The 21,590-nt window shown below is 38.5% G+C and overlaps 2 protein-coding genes across 2 annotated transcripts in view; both read right to left on the bottom strand.

Annotated features, from left to right (window-relative positions):
- The window catches only part of LOC144232832 (kelch repeat and BTB domain-containing protein 7-like), a 59,663-nt gene that overhangs the window by 35,345 nt on the left and 2,728 nt on the right, over positions 1 to 21,590 (bottom strand). The window contains exons 2-3 of the mRNA XM_077765673.1: positions 11,551 to 11,737; positions 10,476 to 10,612 (exon numbers count right to left, since the gene is read on the bottom strand). Coding sequence (XP_077621799.1) covers positions 10,476 to 10,612; positions 11,551 to 11,737 — 324 coding nt within the window. The remainder of the gene's footprint in view (positions 1 to 10,475; positions 10,613 to 11,550; positions 11,738 to 21,590) is intronic.
- Positions 11,660 to 21,590, bottom strand: part of MTRF1 (mitochondrial translation release factor 1) — an 88,261-nt gene continuing 78,330 nt past the window's right edge. Inside the window, exon 13 of the transcript XR_013335537.1 lies at positions 11,660 to 11,737. The gene's annotated coding sequence lies outside the window, so the exon portion shown is untranslated. The remainder of the gene's footprint in view (positions 11,738 to 21,590) is intronic.

Raw genomic sequence — 21,590 nt, 5'->3', positions numbered from 1 at the left:
CAGAGAGAGACAAAGAGAGAATCCCAAGTAGGTTCCACGCTGTCAGAACAGCAAACACAGATCTCAAGAACCATGAGATCACAACCTGGGTTGACATCAAGAGTCAGACACTTAACCTGTTGAGCCACCTAGGCACCCTGGTATTTCTATTTTTAATTTTTTGAAGAACCTCCGAGATACTGTTTTCCAGAATGGCTGCACAAGTTTGCATTCCCACCAACAGTGCACAAGCATTCTTTTTTCTCCATGTCCTCAACAACACTTGTAATTTCTTGTGTTTTTTATTTTAGCCATTCTGACAAGTAAGAGGTAATATCTCATTTTGGTTCTAATTTTAATTTCTCTGATGAAGAATGATGTGTCATATGTCAGCCATCTGTATATCTTCTTTGGAGACATGACTATTCATGTATTCTGCCCATTTATTAATTGGATTTTCCTGTTTCTATGTCCTTTATTTCTGTTATAACCTTATTTTTTCCCTTCTTTTGCTGGCTTTAGGGTTTATTTGCTATTCCTTTCCTGGCTCCTTTAGGAGGAAGGTTAAGTTGTGCACTTGGGACTTTTCTTGCTTCTTGAGGTAGGCCTGTAATGCTATATAATACCTTCTTGTGACTGCATTTGCTGCATCCCAAAGGTTTTGGACTGTCATGTTTTCCTTTTCATTTGCTTCCATGTATTTTTAAACTTCTTTTTTATTTCCTGGTTCATCCTTTAGTAAGGTGTTCTTTAACCTCCATGTATTTGTGGTCTTTCCACATTTTTTCTTGTTGTTGACTTTGAGTTTCATAGTGTTACGGTTGGAAAATATGCATGGTATGATCTTAATCTGTATTTGTTGAGGCCTAATTTGTGGTGCAGTATGTGATCTATTCTGGAGAATGTTCCATGTGCACTCAGAAAGAATGTGTATTCTGCTGCTTTAGGATGAAATGCTCTGAATATATCTATTAAGTCCATCTGGTCCAGTGTGTCATTCAAAGCCATTGTTTCCTTGTTGATTTTCTGCTTAGATGATCTGTCCTTTGCTCTAAGTGGAGTGTTAAAGTCCCCTACTATTATTTTATTATTATCAGTGAGTTCTTTTTTTTTTTTTAATGTTTCCTTATTTATTTTGAGAGAGGAGAGAGAGACCATGTGACCAGGGGAGGGACAGAGAGAGACAGAGAGAGAGAGAGAGACAGAGAGAGAGAGGAAGAAAGAGAGAATTCCAAGCAAGCTCTGCCCAATGCTGGGCTCAGTCTCATGAACCATAAGATCATGACCTGAGCCAAAATCAAGAGTCATATGCTTAACCAACAGAGCCACCTAGGCATGCCTCAATGAATTTCTTTGTTATTAATTGACTTCTATATTTGGAATTTCCAATTTGGGGGGCATAAACATAACAATTGTTAGATCTTTTTAATGGAAGGGCCCCTTAACCATGATAAAGTGCCCTTCTTCATCTCTTGTTACAGTCTTTGGTTTAAAATCTAGTTTGTCTGATATAACTACAGCTACTCTGGCTTTCTTTTGACATCCATTAGCATGATAGATGGTTCTCCATTCCTTCACTTTCAATCTGGAGGTGTCTTTAGGTCTAAAATGAATCGCTTATAGGCAGCCTATAGAAAGGTCTTGTTTGTTTTGTTTTTTTTTTTTCAATTCATTTTGATATTCTATATCTTTTGATTGGAGCATTGTGTCCATTTACATTCAGAGTGATTATTGGTAGATATGAATTTAGTGCCAGTTTATTTCCTGTAAAGTTGTGTGTATCTGGAGATTTTCTCTGTTCCTTTCAAGTCTTTGTTGCTTATGATCTTTCCTTCCCACTCAAAGAGGCCCCTTTAATATTTCTTGAAGAGCTGGTTTAATGGTCACAAACTCCTTTAGTTTTTGTTTGTCTAGGAAATTCTTAATCTCTCCTTCTATTCCCAATGACAGGCTTGTTGGATAAAGTGTTCTTCGTGGCATATTTTTCCTATTCAGCACATTGAATATATCATGACACTCCCCTCTGGCCTGCCAAGTTTCTGTGGATAGATCTCCTGCTAATCTTACTTGTCTTCCCTAGCAAGTTAGGGACTTTTTTCCCCCTTGCTGCTTTCAGGATCTTCCCCTTTTCTTTCTATTTTGGAACTTTTACTAGGATATGTCTTGGTGTTGGCTGGCTTTTGTCGATTTTGGTGGGAGTTCTTTGTGCCTGCTGGATTTGGATGTTTGCTCCTTCCCCAGATTAGGAAAGTTTTCAGCTCTAATTTGTTCAAGTAAACCTTCTGTCCCTTTTTTCCTCTCTTCTTCTGGGACTCCTATGATACTAATGTTATTATGCTTTATGGAGTCCTTGATTTCTCCTAAATCTACATTTATGATTCAGTATTTTCTTTCTCTCTTCTTTTCTGCTTTATTACTTTCCATAATTTTATATTCTGTTACTTCATATCACATATCATAATTTTATATTCCTCTGCTTCTTCCATCTTTGTGATCTGACAACCAGTCAGTTTTGCATCTCAGTTACAGCATTTTAAATTTTGGCCTGACTACTTTTTAGGTCTTTTATCTCTGCAGCAAGGGACTCCCTGGTGTCTTCTATGCTTTTCTCAAGCCCAGCTTGTATCCTAATGATTTTTTAAAATTCTGGTTCAGCCATATTAGTTACATCTGTTTTGATTAGATCCCTGTCCATGACCTTTTCTTGTTCCTTCTTTTGGGATGAATTCCTCCATATTGGCATTTTGTCTAGTCTCTTTCATCTGTGTTAGGAAAGCCTGTTATGTTTCCTGCTCCTGAGAGTAATGGCTATATTAAGAAGAGGTCATATACTCTCCAGGGCCTGGCAATCCAGGAAGTGTTTCTGGTGTATGTTGTGTGTATTCTGCTGTTGTGTTTTGGCTGCTCTTTCACTTACATGAATCCTGTGCAGAGTTTTTCCCTGCCTTTAGTGGGGAGTGTTTGGTCTTTATCCAGCGCGTAGTGAGTTTTAACTAGGTGTGCTTTGGTCAGCTTGTTAAAAGAGTCTAGATTGTATTTCCCCTAGAGCTGAAGCTTTGCAGCACTCTGTAGTCAGTAGACTTGGTGCCTATGGGGGATGTGTGCTGGTCTTCTGGGGGAGGGGCCCGCTGATGCTCTGGCTCTCAGGCACACTTTCCCTAGTAAAAAAGCATCTGCAGGGTACAGAGGGGTGGGACTTGGTATAAGCAACTCAGACCTCCACTGTGGACACTGTGCCACTCACTGTGTCCGTCTGTGATGCTCGGTGGGGGGTGAGGGTGGGAGGGGCGAATAGCTTCAGTCCCCTCTCTCGTTCTTGGAGAGGGTAGTTGTGCCTTCCACTGCTCAGGAAGCTCTCACAGAAGAGCGGGCAATCTCACCTCATGTGTCACAGGCATCTCTGAGATCCCTGTGTCCATCCTGTCTGAGCTGTCTGTCCACCTGGAGGCGCAGTGCTCCTGTGTTTTATCTCAGGTGCACCAGCAGTCTTTCAAAACTCCAAATTTAAGGGACCCGGTATGGTGTGGGACCTGCACTGATCCTCTAGGGGAGGGTCTTGCCACACTATGGCTGGTGCTAGTTTGTCCCAGAAGGGCAGTCTCACAAACTCACAGGGGCTTGGAGTTTATGGTAAAGCTCAGCTAAAAGCTGGCTTCCAGGTTAGCTGTCCTCAGCAGGTGTGTCTCTGCTCTGGCTAATGAATGGGGCAGTGCAATAGTGCCCAATAGCTCTTCCGTCCTCTGAGAGGCAGAGCCACCTCTCCCAAATGCACTCCTAGAAGGGGAGCTGTCTCTCCCAGTGTGTCCCAGACCACACTGCCCACTGTCCACATTGTTAGGCCTGCCAGGATAGCAATGTTTATATCAACAAAATAGACATTAAGACAAAGCCTGTAACAAGAAACAAAGAAGGATACTATATAACCATAAAGAGAACAAAAAGAAGATATAACAATTATATTTATGAATTGGACATGGGCCACCCAAATACTTAAAGCTTCTAATAACAAACATTATGGAAGTAATAAATAGTAATACCATAATAGTAGGGTACTTTAACACCAGAATTACATCAAAGGATAGATCATCCAGACAGAAAATCAAAAAGGAAACAGTGACCTTGAATGACACATTAAACCAGATGGATCTAAAGGATATATTCAGAACACTCCATCCTAAAATAGCAGAATACACATCCTTTTCAAGTGCACATGGAACATTCTCTAGAATAGATGCATAGTAGGCCAAAACACAAGTCTCAACAAATGATAAAGAAGTTATACCATGCATCTTTTCCAACCACAACACTATAAGGAAAGGAACAAAAATACATAGAGGTTAAATAACATGCTACTAAATGATGAATGAGTCAACAATGAAATCATAGAAAAAATTTAAAAATGCATGGAAACAAATGAAAATACAATAGTTTGAAATTTTTAGGATACAGAAAAAGCTGTCCTAAGACATAAGTTTATAGCAAAACACGCCTACCTCAAGAAGGATCTAAATAAACAACTTAACCTTACACCTGAAGGAGCTAAAAGAAAGAGTAAACAAAACCAGTAGAAGAAAGAAGATAATGAAGATTAGAGCAGGAATAAATGAAATAGAAACTAAAAAATAATAATAAAACAGATCAATGAAATCAGAAGCTGGTTCATTGAAAAGATCAGCAAAATTGATAAGTACTTAGACTCATTAAAAACGGAGAGAACTAAAATAAAATCAGAAGTGAACGAGGAGAAACTACAATTGACACTACAGATATATAAAGGATAATAAGAGATAATTATGATAAATTTTATGCCAACAAATTGGACAGCCTAAAAGAAATAGATAAATTCCTAGAAACATATAACCTCCCAAAACTGTATCAGGAAAAACAAGAAAATTTGAACAGATTGATTACCAGCAGTTAATTACCCTTATAACAAAACCAGATAAAGACACTGAGAGAGACAGAGATATTAATTAATTAATTAATTAATTAACAGAGAGAAAGAGACACAGCATGAGCAAGTGGGGAGTGAGAGGGGAGAGGGAGATGCAGAATCCAAAGCAGGCTCCAGGCTCCAAGCTGTCAGCACAGAGTCTGACATGGGGCTTGAACACACAAACTGTGAGATCATGACCTGAGCCAAAGTCAGATGCTTAACCAACTGAGCCAACCAGGTGCCCCCAGCAGTACATTAAAAAAAAATCATTCATCACAATCATGTAGGGTTTATTTCTGAAATGCAAGGGTAGTTTCAATATTCACAAATCAGTCAATGTGATACATCACATCAACAAAAGAAAGGATAAAAATTATAGGATCATTTCAGGAGATGTAGAATAGCATTTGACAAAGACAACATCCATTCATGATAAAAACCCTCAACAAAGTAGGTTTATAGGCAACATACTTCAACATAAGGAAGACTATATTTGCAAAACCCACAGTGAACATCATACTCAATGGTGAAAAACTGGGAGCTTTTCCCCTATGATTAGGAACACAAGGATGCTCACCCTCACCACTTTTATTCAACATTGTACTGGAAGTCCTAGCCACAGCAAGCAGACAACAAAAGGAAATAAAATATATCCAAATTGGTAAGGAAGAAGTAACACTGTCACTATTTGCAGATGATGTGATACTATATAGAGAAAGCCCTAAAGACTCCACCAAAACACTACTAGAAGTGATAAATGAATTCAGTAAGGTCTCAGGATACAAAATCAATATACAGGAATCCATTGCATCTGTATACACTAATAAGTAGCAGAAAGAGAAATCAAGAGAAAAATTCCATTTACAATTGCACCAAAAATAATAAAATACATAAGAATAATCTTAACCACGGTGGTGGAAAACCTGTGCTCTGAAAACATGCTAATGGGTTAGAACAAATATTGTTAAAATGTCCATACTACAAAAATCAATCTACATCTTTAATGCAATCACTATCAAATGACATGATACACCCTACTGTTGTGGGTGAGCAACCTTTGCCTTCAGTTCAGTCATCTGCAATGGTTTTCTTTGCCTTTTGTGGGTAAGATTTCATCCCTGGGTTGTTAGTGGGCCAGTCAGGGGGCTGCCTCGGCCTTGTGTTGAGTCAGATAAGACATTTGCCAGAGCTGCAGTAGCTCTGAGCTTCGGGGTGCTCTCCCTGTGTTGTCCCCTGAGAAGCTTTTGTTGGTGGGCGTGGCCTGCAGTTTGACCAGAGGTCTGCCCCTAGCCCAGGGGTGGGGCCTTAGTTAGACTGATGTGTGTGGTTATCTATCCCTTTCGTTAGGGCAGGTCACTTTGGAGTGGTGCTGGACTGTTTGCACAGTGCCAAGCTTGTGACACTGCTTTGGATCGACTCCTGCCAAGGGCATGTTGGAAGGAAGAGGTCTGCAGAAGAACACAGGGTCTAGGCACACAGTTAGCAAGGCTGGTGCTGGTCCTTTGAGGGAGGGGCCTTGCAGCCACCTGGAAAGCTCTTGCCAAGGATGGGATGGAGGGCATGTGTCTGCAGAACGTGAGCAGTAGAGAGGCACACTGTTACCAGGCTAGGTGGAGAGTGTTGGCACTGTGCTGGTTCCTGCAGGTGTCTGTGCAACTAGGTTAGGGGTTCGGAGAGGGAAATGGCACTTGCCCACTGGTCAGATGCTTTTGAAGAAGTCACCCAAAGATCCCTGTCCCTCTAGCACATGCTCTGAGATGGAGAAATAAATCTCCCTCATATACCCCAGGCAGTTCTCAGCCTGCTGCTTCTATGTTGTATGTCAGCAGGGCTGTTTGTTTGCTTTCTCTTTAAAGGTGGGGACTCAGATTCCTATCACCCTCTGGCTCTCCCAGAGCTGAGTCCGGTGATATTTAAAGTTCTAGGTGTTAAGCACCACTCATTGTAAGAACTTCTGATGTTAGGCATCTCTGGTTTTCAAAAATCCCCCAAAGGTATGGGGATTTGTCTTTCTAGTGAGAGTTCCCCAGGCCTGCGGTACCTGATGGGGGTCTGTTCCTCTCCCCTCTTTGCCCAATGGCATCTCTCCCACAGGGACTGTGGCTCCTGGCCACATCTCTACCCACCTCTTTAGTGTGGTCTCTTGTCTACATTTAACTGTGGAGAGACTATTCCGCCAGGCTTCGGGGCATTTTCTGGGTATTTACACAGATGTGGTGTTACCTAGGTGTATTCACGGGACGAGGTGAGTCCAGGATTTTCCACTTCACCATCTTCCTTGGAAGTCTTCACAGAGTTCATCCTCTCATGCTTTACAATTCACTCAATTTTACTACAGTCATGATAATAAAAACTAGATATCTAAACTGTGTAGATGTTGTATAGCAATCACCATGAATTTCAAAATATTTTCATTGCCCTCCCGAAACTCCATACCTGTTAGCAGTGAATATCTATTTCCTCCTGATGCTCCATATGTGTGGCCCCACAGTCCTAGTTAACTACTTATCTACTTTCTGCTGTCTCCATGGGTTTGGCTGTTCTGGATATTTCATTCAAATGGAATCATACAATATGTGTCCTCTGTGTCTGTCTTCTTTCGCTTAACATGTTTCCAAGGTTCATCCATGCCATAACATGTATCAGAACTCTATTCCCACTCATGGCCAAATAATATTCCATTGCATTGATATTGGCATTTTCCCCATTCATTTATTACTTGATGGGCATTTAGTTTTTTCCTACTCTTTGTTTTTTCTAGATGCGTGTTTTCAATTCTCTTGGGTATGTACCTAAAAGTGATATTGTCAGGTCATATGGTAACTCTGTTTAACTTTTTGAAGAACTGCAATTGGTTTTCCAATGTAACTGTACCACTTAGATTCCCACCAGCAGGTTATGGGGATTTCATTTTTTCCATATCCTTCCCAGCATTTGTTATTTTCCAGTTTTTTTGACGTTGTTATTGTTTATTTCATTTCATTTTTTTAAAAAGATTTTCTTTTTAAGTAGTCTCCACACCCATGAGAGGCTTGAGCCCACAACCCTGCAATGAAGAGTCACATGATCCACTGACCGAGCCAGCCATCCATCCCTCATTTTGTTTTTGATTCTAGCAATCTGTGTAGGTATGAGGGGTAGCTCATTACAGTTTTGATTTGTATTTTCTTTAGTGACTATTGATGTTGAACATTTTTTCTTGTGCTTGTTGGTCACTTAGAGAAACGTCCATACAAACCCTTCATTCATATTTTTTATTATTGAATTGTATGAGTTTTTTACAATTCTAGACACAGATCTATTATCAGATATATAACTTGATAATTTCTCTGTTTACATTGTCTTTTCATTTTATTGATGGTATCATATGAAGAACAAAAGTTCAATTTTGATTAAGTCCAATTTACCTATTTTTTTCTTTTGTTGTGTCACTGATTTTTTTTTTTCAAAAACCCTGTATGCTAAGATGTTTTTCACAGAGTGTACTCTGAAATAGGTCAAATAAAGATGAGTCCTGGTAATGGAGCTTTTAAGTGAGCCATCAGAGAAGCAAATCTCTGGGGATAGGGCTTTTAGGGATCTCCAAATCCATTATGTCTCCTCCAGTGGCTGCTAAATTACTATTTTTTACAGGTACTAGAGTTGTGAAGTTGTTGAATTTTAAGGCTCCCATAAAGCTGAGGAGAGAGGGATGAGATTAAGGCGTGTTAAAATGCCACAAGGCTTACTGTTTTTATTAAGATTTGTCTGTTTTTCTTGAATAAACACTTCTCAGAATGTAGTGGGCCTTTAGTTAATTTCCATCATTCCAATAAATTTATTTTAAGAGTTTTTGTTAGTGTTTTCATTGCTTTTATGGAGGAGGAGATTTTGCAGGGATTGTTACTACATCATTTGGAATGTCTACATCTAGAAGTGAATTACTGATACACAGAAAACTTGGATAGATCACAAGAGAATTATGCTGAGTGAAAAAAAATCTCAAAAGGTTACATACCATATGGTGGCATTTATATAACATTCTGTTAATAAAAAAATTACAAGTATGGATTACAGTCTAGGGTTGGCAAGGGGTATGGAAGTGAGGAAGGAAAAGGCGTGATTATAAAAGCACAGCAGTTGTGAAAGTCCTAGATGGCACCTTCTTCCCATAGAAGGCTATTTCATCTACACTGAATATTTGTTGTTTAGTGTAGCCACCTTCATTAATTATTTCAGTTAGATCTGGATAACTTGCTGCAGCTTCTATATCAGTACTTACTGCTTCACCTTGCACTTTTATGTTATGGAGACAGCTTCTGTTTTTTGTTTTTATTAAAGTTCATTTTTATTTATTTTGAGAAAGAGAGAATCCAAAGCAAGCTCTGTGCTGTCTCATGATCTGTGAGATCATGAGCTGATCTGGAATCAAGAGTCAAAGGCTTAACCAACTGAGCCACCCAGGCGCCCTGAGACAACTTCCTTCCTTCAACCTCATTAATCAATTTCTGCTTGCTTCACATTTTTTTCCTGCAGCTTCCTCCCCTCTCTCAGCCTTCTTAGAACTGAAGAGAGTTAGGGCTTTGCTCTAGATTAGACTTGGGCTTAAGGGAATGTTGTACCTGGTTTGATCTTCATTCCAGACCACTAAAACAGTAATAAGCTCTTTCATTTTCTTATCATTCATGTGTTCACTGCAGTAGCACTTTTAATTTACTTTAGAAACTTTTCCTTTGCATTCAAAATTTAGCTGTTTGGTACAAGAGTTAGCTTTTGGCCTATGTTGGCTCTTGACATGCCTTCCTCACTAAGCATAATCATTTTTAGCTTTTGATTTAAAGTAAGAGAAGTGCAGCTCTCCCTTTCCTTTGACCGCTTAGAGGCCTCTGCAGTGGCCTCATTTCAATATTGTTGTATCTCAGGGAACAGTGAAAACGAAGGAGAGGAAGAGAGACAGGGAAACAGCAGGTCAGTGGAGCAGTCAGAATACACAAAACATTTATCGATTAAGCTTTGCCATCTTATATGGGTGAGATTTGTGGTACCCCAGAACAATTACTATAGTGATACCAAAGATTATAGACCACCATAACAAGTATGATAATGAAAATTCAGAAATATTGCAAGAATTGCCAAAACATGACACACAAACACAAAGTGAGCAAATGCTGTTGGAAAAACGATGCCAATAGATGGGCTCAATGCAGGAATGCCACAAACTTTCAATTTGTAAAAAGACCAAAAAAACAACAAAACAAAACAAAACCCCACAATATCTGTGAAGTGCAATAAAACAAAGCACAATAAATCAAGGTGTGACTGTATTATAAAACTATAATAATTATAAGTGTGCCACTGGCGTAAATATAGACACATGGATCAATGGAATATAATAGAGAGCCCAGAAAAAACTCTTGCATATGAAGTCAATCAATATTTGGCAAGGGAGTCAAGAATAACCAACAAGGGAAGAATAGTCTCTAACAAATGGTGCTGGGAAAACTTGATGTAACCACATAGAGGAAAATAAATAGGACCCTTAGTTTAGAGATCTTATTTTAAATACTTGGTTGTGCCTCACCTTTCTCCAAATCTTCTGAGTCTCCTGACAAGCAATTCAGTTGACTGATTCCAGCTCTCCATTCCTTATCTTCTCTTGAACATTCACAGACACAACTGGTAGACAGCCAGCATGGAAAAAAAGAAGGACCTGAGTTCCTAGAAAATCAGAAACTGACTATATTAACAGTCCTTGACATTTCAGAGACCTCAAACATTATATCATATAGTTAATATTGATTCTAGCTGTAATTCAAAATTTCATGATGAGAAATGTGTACAGACTTTTGATAAATTTAGATTATATTTTGAAATAAAATGAGATAGTCATATCTTTAAATCTGAACCTCAATACTGTGCAAACAGATGCAAATTTAGAGGCTGTTTCATTGCTCCTCAAATATATATTAAAACGGTTTTCAGTAAGCACATAGAACCGAGGTAGTATTTGAGAAAGTGTACTTTATTATTACCTTTGACATATTTAACATCATAACTGTGAACTTAACTATAAGAAAACTTCAAAATGTATTCAACTAACTCAATGTTTTGATTTCAGATTACTGAACTGTATTTGAACTGAAATGGTCAAAACACTAAAAATCATACTACATCTTTTGATATATAAAACTTATAATTTGATCACTGGAGGTTTTATTGGGTTTTATTTTGAACTAAAGCCAATTTTTCATTTTTTTCCTCAATTATGCTGAGATGACTTTGTGTTAAGTCTGGAGATCTCTTTATTCAGAGTTCTTACTATGGGGTGCAGATTCCAGATTTAGTGCTCTATGGCACATAAAAACTAGACTGGAGGACAGAATATATCTCAAGCAAAACAACTGAGATTTTACTTTCTCAGTCCTATGCTTGAGGCGGTATACATATTGAAAAATGGTGAAGATGTCATCATAAATGATACTCGAGAGGCAAGAAGGTACACTAGAAAGTGCCCTGATTTAAGAGACAGGAAACAGCTCTAATTTCAGTGTTATTAATAAACTGGCAGTGTGACCCTTGCTATATTATTTAAAGTTCTTTAGGTTTGAATAAGAAAAGTATTCTATGATTCTAACTGATGAAAAATCAAGAATCACCTTGTGATTAAAACAATATAAAGGGGTGTCTTGGGTAGCTCAGTCAGTTGAGTGTTCCACTCTTGAATTTGGCTCAGGTCATGATCCCAGGATTGTGGGATGGAGCCCCACATAGGGCTCTGCACTGGGCATGCAGTCTGCTTGAGATTCTCTCTCTCTTCCTCTGCCCCTCTCCTCCATTCTCTCTCTGTAAAACAATATAAAGAATGATATAAAGAAATTTAACGTACTTAAAGATTATTTTTAAAATAGAAATTTTTGTAATATATATTATATTGTCAAGATCTAGGATATGCACAGTCTTATTTTATGGTAACATCTCTGGTCTTAAGCTCTATTCATTGGTGTTATGCATGGTGTTGTTGAGGGATGTAAAGAGGTAGACCTTATCTCCCCAGCCCTTATGAAACTCACCACTCAGTAGATGTACCCTCTCCTCCAAGCTGTTTCCTTTCTTTCAGCGGAAACATTTGCATGCTAATTCAAAGAAAAAAATAAGAAATACATCTCTATCTCTATGAACTCTGTTTCTTTTTGAATTTATTTTTATTAAAAGATTTTTTAATACATCCAACATGGGGCTCGAACTCATGACCCTGAGATCAAGAGACATATGCTCTTCCGACTGAGCCAGCCAGGTCCCCGTCCATAAGTCTCCTTTTCTTCCTCTAGGTTTGGAAGAAGAAAGGTTGTGGCTCTTGTTCCGGTATATCCTGACCCTTGGGCTTTGGTCTATCTTCTCCCTTCCCCTGAGCTCCTGGGCTCAGGCTCCTCATTATTCTCTCAATGGATTTCTGCCCATGCATAGGAAAGTGCCTAAGACTCAAAGCAACCAAAACCACAATCTGAGGTATTCTCTCCTTCACTAGGTACCATTCATTCCCTTGTAAAGAATAGCCCATGCTTGGGTTTTCCACTTCCTCACATCTTACCACGTGAGAGAAGATTACTGTTGACACTGTGCTGTTGTCCTGCTGGGTGTCCCACATTCCGGATTTTGCTAATTGCTTCTTTATAGGGGTTTTAATTCATCTTTCTGGCTGGTCTTTCCTGTCAACTGGAAGTTTGTTCTAATGGTTAATGAGATTCAGGCTGACCATTTTTGGCAGTGTAGTTTTTATAAAAACATGAATTTTTTGTTGTTGTCATGTTATAAGAAGGGCTGTGAGGTTTGGACTTGCCTGTGCCCTTTAAGGGCTGGGTAAACCCATATTTGGTTTGTGGCTAATTAAAGCTTCATCTTGCTCATTCTAATTAATTTTCTCTACCCTTCTGCCCTCAAGCAAATCTTCAGATTTGAAACTTCTTTGCAAAATATCACCAGTGGCCAAATCAAGTTTCTGTGATGTGACATGATGGGCCATACCCTGAAGCAATACAGGGAAGATGTGTTACAGAATTGATTACTGTGGTGGGAGATGGGGTTTCAATCCAGCATGTACAATGCACTAAAGAGCCATGTACAATGCACTGTACAGCTGTCCCTTTCTTAAAACTGGGGTGCTGCAGCATAGATCTACCAATTTCCATCATCTCTTGCTTAAGGACTGCTCTGGGGGGATGCACTTCCCCTCAAACTCCTGTGCTGTTGCAAGAGCACTGTAGAAGAGAATGATCTTTTAAGAGAAAGCCCTGAGCCAGAAAAGCAAAGTGGCCGGTTACCATGGTCTGGGAGCGCCCGCCATAACTGCAGCTGAAATCAGAAGTTGGTGTGACGTGGGCCGCCACGTGCATCTACCAGCTTCTCCAAATCTGATCTGACTCCTAGATCCTCAAATACACTGACAGCACTGTCCACTCAGTCAACCATGACAGAGACAGCTAATTACTCTTCTTCATTCTCCTCTTTTTCCTTTTGGTAATATGGAGAGCTGTTGGCGTGTGGGATGAGTGAGAAGACTAAGCAGTAGGTACCCAGAGGGAACTGGAAACAAATGTAGGCATTCAGGGAGAGAGCTTTGACCTCTGAAAGCTTAATTTATGCCATTTCTACGAATACTTGGGCTGAGACAAACCTGAATATGTTTGTGTAATGTGTGTGTGTGTGTGTGTGAGATGAATGTGATTCTGCGTGTGTGCATGTGCGTGCGGGTGTGTGTGTGTGTGTAAAGCATCTCAGGGGCACATTTGTTTGTGAAAAATCATTAGATGATTACACGGAACTTAACTTTTGGGTGTGAATTTATTGTGGAAGGAGGGAGACTTGAAATGACCACCATAGCAATAAAGCCTGCATGCTGTTGTGAATTGCCTGCATTTAAATACAGGAAGCCTGGACATGTTTATATTAAAATGTTAGTTTATTAGTCTGTTTCATAATAGACACCAACTTTTAGCTGGGCACAGAGCTACCCCTTTAATGACTATTTCCCAGTCAACCTTGCAGGTGGATATGGTGATACGATTAAGTTCTCCCCAGTGAAAAATGGCAAGATTATGTAAAAGTCCATTAAAAAAGGAATTTTTTGCATTTCCTCTTTCCTCTTTTCCTGCAGGCTGCAATATAGATATAATTCTGGTGAGTGCGCTTTGCCTACGAGGATGAGGACGATTCACTAGGAGTTGGAGGAAAAATGATAAAGGAAACTGGGCTCGTGGAGAACCTCACTGGGCAGAACCACCTAGCCAGCCCATGAATACTCACTTTCAGACTCAATGGAGAGAAACAAGTTTCCATCTTTGATCTTAAGGCCTCTATGGCTCAGAAGTATGGCTTATGCCCTAACACAATATCCAAGCAAGAATCTTAGGAGATAGCCTATGGTTCTTCCTTTTGCATACACCTTAAAGCTCCCTCATCCCCAAACATACAATTAAAGGTCCACCTCAGTCTCTTTACCCTTTCATGTCTGGGTCTTCCTCGTCAAGCCCAGCACTGCTGTCCCTAATAGAGACCACATCATCTCACTGGACTACACTAGCATTCCCTTAACTGTTCTTGCTCCCACAGTCTTGCACTGTCAATACATTCAGAAGAGTCTCAAGAAAACAAATTCAATTGTGCCAAGTCCCTACTTAAAAATTCTCAATAAATTCACACTCTATGCAAAAACAGTCAATTCCTTGCCTTGGCATACAAAGCTTCCAAGATCTGATGCTAACCAATATTGCCAGGTTGTTTTTATTCCAACCTTCCCCTCATATCCTAGGATCCAGTCAAAACAAAATGCATGCTATAACTGGAACATTCCCATTGTTGGCACTCTTTACGGTCTCTGTAGGAACTAGAACTCTTTATTGAAGGTATTTCCTTATCTGTCTTCAACATTCCCATCCACCAACTTCATCTATTACAAATGACCAAACTTGGCCATCCAGACAGGAATATCTGCAGGAATTATCTGCCAGAGATATCAGAAAATATTGCTTTTCTCCGCTGGGGTTTCTAAGTTGGTAGGATGTGGGTCTTGGGCATCCTGGTAATAATTTTGGGTGCCATATCATAAAATCTAGCCTGACAGATGATACAGTAGAGAATGCGATTTATACAATATCTTTCTTCAGCATTCTACAAGAAGGAATCTGTAAATTTTAACGTGATACATGTTGACCCAGAATAAAAGAGTATCTTTCCCACTCTTTTTTTTTTTTAAATTTTTGTTTATTTTTGAGAGAGAGAGAGACAGACAGAGAGAGACAGAGACAGAGCATGAGCAGGGGAGGGGCAGAGAGGAGACACAGAATCTGAAGCAGGCTCCTGGCTCTGAGCTGTCAGCAGAGCCTATCGCAGGGCTCGAACTCACAAGCTGTGAGGTCATGCCCTGAGCTGAAGTCAGATGTTTAACCGATTGAGCCACCCAGGCGACCTTCTCCCAGGCACTCCTGCAGTTACGTGTGGCTACATGGTTAAGACCTGGCCAGTGTCATGTGACTGGAAGTGCTGTACACAATTTCTCTTATAGAGAAGGGTCGTGTACTCCCCTTCCCCTCTTCCTTATAGTTGGAATATGGACATGAGTGTGAACCAGCTTGGACCATGTGGACCAGGACAACACCCTAGGAATAGCAGAATGAGTAAATAGCCTGTTCTCACATGACTTTCTAGATGAGGGCCAACATAACAGACTGGAGTTTTACAGAAGAATCCTCTATCCTATTAAAACAGCTCTAGGGTCTCCACATACAACACCACCTAGATCATAACTAATGTATAAACTGAGAGGAAAACAGTACCCCATGGTATCTTCTCTATACAAAGAAAGCCATAAGGACATTGAGACTCTGATCAGACTGTGCCTTGAAGTGAGAGCCATTGCTATTTGCCAGTTACCCCATAATTAAGGAATAGATTTCTCTCCCCTCCCTCAACATTCCTAAGATGGTTTTTCAAGCTGCTAAAATTGCTTTGGAGGTGAAACTATAAAAAGATTAATTCCATTGAAGAGGTGACTATCCACAGAGTAGGGATAGTTAGTGAGAAAATATGTCTCAACGTGTAGGAAATAATATGCCACGATACCTGTTCCTTACCCACCTGGGGTCTAAGGCTATGTTTAGTCCATAAGGTTAAAGAAACAAGGAACTGGAGCTGATAGAGTAGATACAGTGACAGGATGGCTCAGAGTGAAGGAAAGAGCACAGAACCTATTGCCTCCATGGTATTCTAAGACTTGGCAGCTTCTGTGAACACCATTTTCCTCCTTCCTCAAACAACAACAAACAAAATCCAAACCAAACCAAATCAAAACTGGTTTGGATATATCTAATCATTTGATGGTTCTAAATGGTTCTTGATGGTTTTGCTTATCAAAAGTAAAAATGAACTATTGGGACCTCATCAAGATAAAAAGCTGCTGCACTGCAAAAGAAAATCAACAAAACTAATAGGCAACCAACAGAATGGGAAAAGATAGTTGCAAATGACATATCAGATAAAGGGCTGGTATCCAAAATCTATAAGAACCTCACCAAACTCCACACCAAAAAACAAATGATCCAGTGAAGAAATGGACAGAAGACACGAACAGACACTTCTCCAAAGAGGACATCCAGATGGTCAACAGACACATGAAACGATGCTCAATGTCACTCATTCATCATCAGGGAAATACAAATCAAAACCACACTGAGTTACCACCTCACACGGTTAGAGTGGCTAAAATGAACAAATCAGGAAACTATAGATACTGGTGAGGATGTGGAGAAATGGGCACCCTCTTACACTGTTGGTGGTAATGTAAACTGGTGCATCCCCTCTGGAAACCAGTGTGGAGGTTCCTCACAAAATTAACAGTAGAACTCCCCTATGACCCAGCAATAGCACTGCTAGGAATTTACCCAAAGGATACAGGAGTGCTGATGCATAGGGGCACATGGACCCCAATGCTCATAGTGGCACTTTCAACAATAGCCAAATCATGGAAAGGGCAGAAATGTCCATCAACTGACAAATGGATCAAGAAGATGTGGTTTATATACACAATGGAATACTACATGACAATGAGAAAGAATGAAATCCTGCCATTTGTAGCAATGTGGATAGAACTCGAGGATATTATGCTAAGTGAAATAAGTCAGGCAGAGAAAGACAGATATCATGTTTTCATTCATATGTGGAACAAGAGAAACTTAACAGAGGACCATGGGGGAGGAGAAGGGGAAAAGAATAGTTAAGGAGAGAGGGAGGGAGGCAAACCATAAGAGACTCTTAAGTACTTAGAACAAACTAAGGGTTGATGGAGGGTGGGGGAGAGGGGAAAATGGACGATGGGCATGGAGGGAGGCACTTGTTGGGAAAGCACTGGGTGTTATATGGAAACCAAATTGACAATGAACTATATTTAAAACAATGAAAAAAAAAGTAGCGTACCAATTCTCTTAAGATTGCTAGTTACATTTTCTAGAAATAATTTTTCCTAATACTTTCCTGTTCTATCATATTTGCTATAATGAATATTTCTTTAAATTAGTTGTAAGGATGAAATGGTGTTGGTGAAGACATGGATGAGAGCTGATGACAGAACAGGGGCAAAGTGAAACAGCTAAGAAGCACACAACATAAAATGATCCCAAGTTCAAATGTAGGCAACCTAGAGATGACTACATTTTGGTGACCACATCTTAGGATATCAAAGACAAACTTTCTTTTAAAGTTTAGTGGATGGGGGCTCAGTTCTGGGTGGCTCAGTTGGTCAAGAATCTGACCCTTGATTTTGGCTCAGGTCATCTCACAGTTCGTTGAGTTCGAGCCCCGTATCGTGCTCTGTGCTGACTGCATGGAGCCTGCTTGGGATTCTCTCCCTCTCTCTCTCAAATAAATAAATAAACTTAAGAAAATAAAAAAATAAAGTTTAATGGACTAATATAGAGCTGCAAACTTTTTATAAATTTCCAACTTATGAACATGAAAACAAATTCCATTAAATAATTTTACTTTACAATTCACTCATCATGTTTTATATATTTTCCTCATTTCAGTACAAACTGATAAAAATGACATCAGGCAAAGCAGTGGTTTCTAGTTTAATGAGCAGTTAATAGCAAACTGATTATATTGTAAATAGATTCCTTATGGGTAGATGCCCTCTTCCAACCACTGTTAACCTGGTCATTAGGAGATAAAAAAACTCTTGCTACTTAGGTACATGTCTAATAAAAAGTTTGAGGTTGGCAGTTTGAAACATCTGGAACCTATATTTTGCTTTGAATTTTCATTATACACAGTTGTCCTAGACAGTAATCATATGCATAACATATATGTATAATCTTTCCATGTTTCAAAGCTCTCAAATACATTAGTGCATTTGATTCATTTCTTTAAGTCACTTACATTTAATTACTTAACTATTCTCTTTGTTAATGTTTGTTTATTTATTTTTGAGACAGAGCTGGAGTAGGGGAGGGGCAGAGAGAGAGAGGGAGACAAAGAATCCCAAGCAGGCTCCACACGTCAGCACAGAGCCCAATAGGGCTCTCACTCAGAACCATGAGTCCATGATTTGAGCCGAAATCAAGAGATGGATGCTTAACTGAACCACCCAGGCGCCCCATAATTACTTAACTATTCTTGTGTTAATCATCATGAAGAAATTTGAACTGCAGAAATGTCAAATTTGTCTCAGTTGTGAGGTACCTGTTAATATTCACATCCCTTTCAGATGGTAGAAATATATCATTTCTTTAGCTCTCTTTTAGGAATGACTTATTAATGCTCTTCTCCCCTTACATTTGAGCAATATGCCTTGTGAAAAAATTGTGGATTCCTCTTGTAGGAGTGTTCTTGGGACTCTGTCACAAGCGTTCTTATCCTGGGTGTGTGAAAGAACTTCAGAAGTGTCATAATATCCTTGAAATTATGAAAACATGAACATGTACATTTTTCTAGCAATGAGTCAAAAGCTTTCATCAGATTTATCAGATCCAGGTACAAAACAGAAAAAATATTACAACTAGATGAGAATGAAAGGAACTATAAATTTAATCCTAAACCCAAAGTTGGTGAATTATTTGCTACATTAGTCTTTTATCCTTGTGAAAATGCCAATGACACTTATCACTTGAAGTACGTAAATTAACTTGGATTCCCTGAGTTTTTCAGACATAAAGATACAAAAAATACAATTAAGATCTTTCTAAATCTTACAAATAGCCCCTACAAACAATACTTTATTGAGCATTTGATAAAAGGTGTGTTAATTAATTGTAAAACTGAGACAAAGTTGCTTTTCCATCAAGATGGGACTTCAACACTGCTAGCTGTGTCACTCACTGCACACGCAAGGGTTTTCTACATTTATCAGAAACACTAAATTAAGAGTTCAGAAGGCCTGGGTTCTAGTGCCATTTTTATTTGTAACTAACCATATACAAATCACTTATCTATAAAATAATGGTTAATATCTATTCCCTAATTCACAAATATATCATGAAACCAAAATTCTTCCCCCCAAAACTTTCTTTGTAAACCACGATATTACTGCTCATTGGCTTATACTTAACTCGAAGGAAGAAAATGACAAATTGCAGCATTTGTCTTTTATCAATTAATTGCATACCTTAAATATGCAGATGGATAGTCTGGTTGAGATCTGCACTGTCCGACTTCAACCTTACAAAACAAAAAGCTATCAAAAAGAAGTTACTGGTGAAGGTAAGTTGGCCAAAAAATAACACTATTAAGAAAGAGCTTTCTAAGCAGAGACCAGTGCTTATAACAACATCCCTGATACCAACTAGAACAAAGAGTAGCCTTAGGCCACTAAAGCATGTTTGCTGTTTTGAAGGAAGACATTCTTAGGAACATATTGCTAAAGCAAGAATCTTCTTTCACTAGAAAAAATGTTAAACAGGAATGTCCAATGAAAACGGCTAAGAAAACATCTGTGTGCTTGTTTTTGTAAAATCCTTTTCTCTCTCCCTCTCTTTTTTCACTCAAAGTTCAGTTCCCTATCCTGGAGCATACTTCTTCGTACTGTGCCACAGTGTATAAAATGTTAGCATTCAGTTACTAGAGAAAAAACAGAAGAGGAATTAACGTGTTGAACAAAGATGCGGAAAGAGGATTCTAAGTCGGTACAGAAAAATTTATGGGCTATAAGCATCTATATTATGTACACCATTTATCATGGATGTGTATTGTGACAATCATATGTATTAAGAGACACTCAAAAGGTAAGCACCTATATTTCTCTGTATTTAACAATATCAATTGTGTGATTTAGTCTCTATTTCTGGATTTTCCCTTATTTTATGGTGATCCAAAAACAAACAGAAAGACAAAAAACAAAGACTGGAGCATGGTTCACAGAAATATACCCTAATAAAATAACCATGTATACCACTGCTAGGGAAATATTTTAGAGGAAACATACTTTCACTATTGGCCCCAAATGCCATCACCCACTTATGGTCTTTAACTGTCAACTTTTAATACAAAAATACTTTGAGCTGATAAACATATACAGTGACTTACAAAACTGAACAGAACATTTCAATGCTACACAAAACAACTCCATACACAGCTTAAAGTTTTAAAGTTCTCTGCTGGCACTTGATTTTATAGTTGATAGACACAGTAACTACTGATCTCAATAAAATACTCTTTTTAGCTTAAATGTATTTTCAAAGCCAGTATTACCTCACAAGAACAGTAAAGAGTAAATCACTTCCTGCTGAAGAATCCTCTAAGATGAACACCAAAACCATACAGCCAAAATATTTTAGGAAAGCATATGAACTTTTTAAGACTAGGCATGACCAATGGATAAACATTTACACTACTCAAACATATGTCCAGTGAACAAAAGGACTGTTTCTTTGATTCACTGAAGCATGTACCAGGGACAGATTAAAAATATGATCTTACAAAGCAAGTTACTTTTTCTTTTTTTCTTTTCTTTTTTTTGGTTTAGAAGGGTGTTTAAATAATTGGTGACACTATGAGAATGGGTATTTTTTAAGATAGAAAAATGGTCACTTCTAGAAAATATGTTTTATATCCCAAAATTAAAAATGAAATTTCTTTTAAAGCAGTGGAATCCTGATTTTTTTCTTTTTGTGGGCTCTTAAGACCATTCTGCACATTATCAAAATGAAATCCCTATTTTATAACATATATATATAACCATTTTTTTTCTTTGCACTGGGGAGAAAACCAAACCATATTTAACAAGGTTGTTAAATTATAATACTTAAAACTGGCTAATTCAAAACTGGGGAAATTTACTACTTTCATTATTCTTAAGTAGAATTCAACTCCCTACGAACAACCTCTAGTCCAATTTTATACTATGAAAATTAAAAAGTTAAATTCCTTGCAGCACTAAATAGAATTATGAAGTTAACAGAAGACTAAGGTAGATCACTAAAATATAAACAGTAACTAACCAAAACAAACCAGTGGTGCAACAAATACTTGAACAATGAAAAACCCACCAAGCATCCTAATCAATTATATAGTTTTTTTGCCTATTTTAATCTCAAATTTTAGTAAATTTTTATATAGGATGATTTCATGGACTGTTATAATTTTGTAACATTACATTAATAATTCCAACATAACCCTGTCTAAACCAAATCTGCAGTCCTAATCAACATTTTTT

Source organism: Crocuta crocuta, unplaced genomic scaffold (assembly GCF_008692635.1).
Source record: "Crocuta crocuta isolate KB4526 unplaced genomic scaffold, BGI_CrCroc_1.0 scaffold75, whole genome shotgun sequence".
Taxonomy (NCBI): domain Eukaryota; kingdom Metazoa; phylum Chordata; class Mammalia; order Carnivora; family Hyaenidae; genus Crocuta; species Crocuta crocuta.
This window is presented reverse-complemented; position numbering and strand designations above follow the sequence as displayed.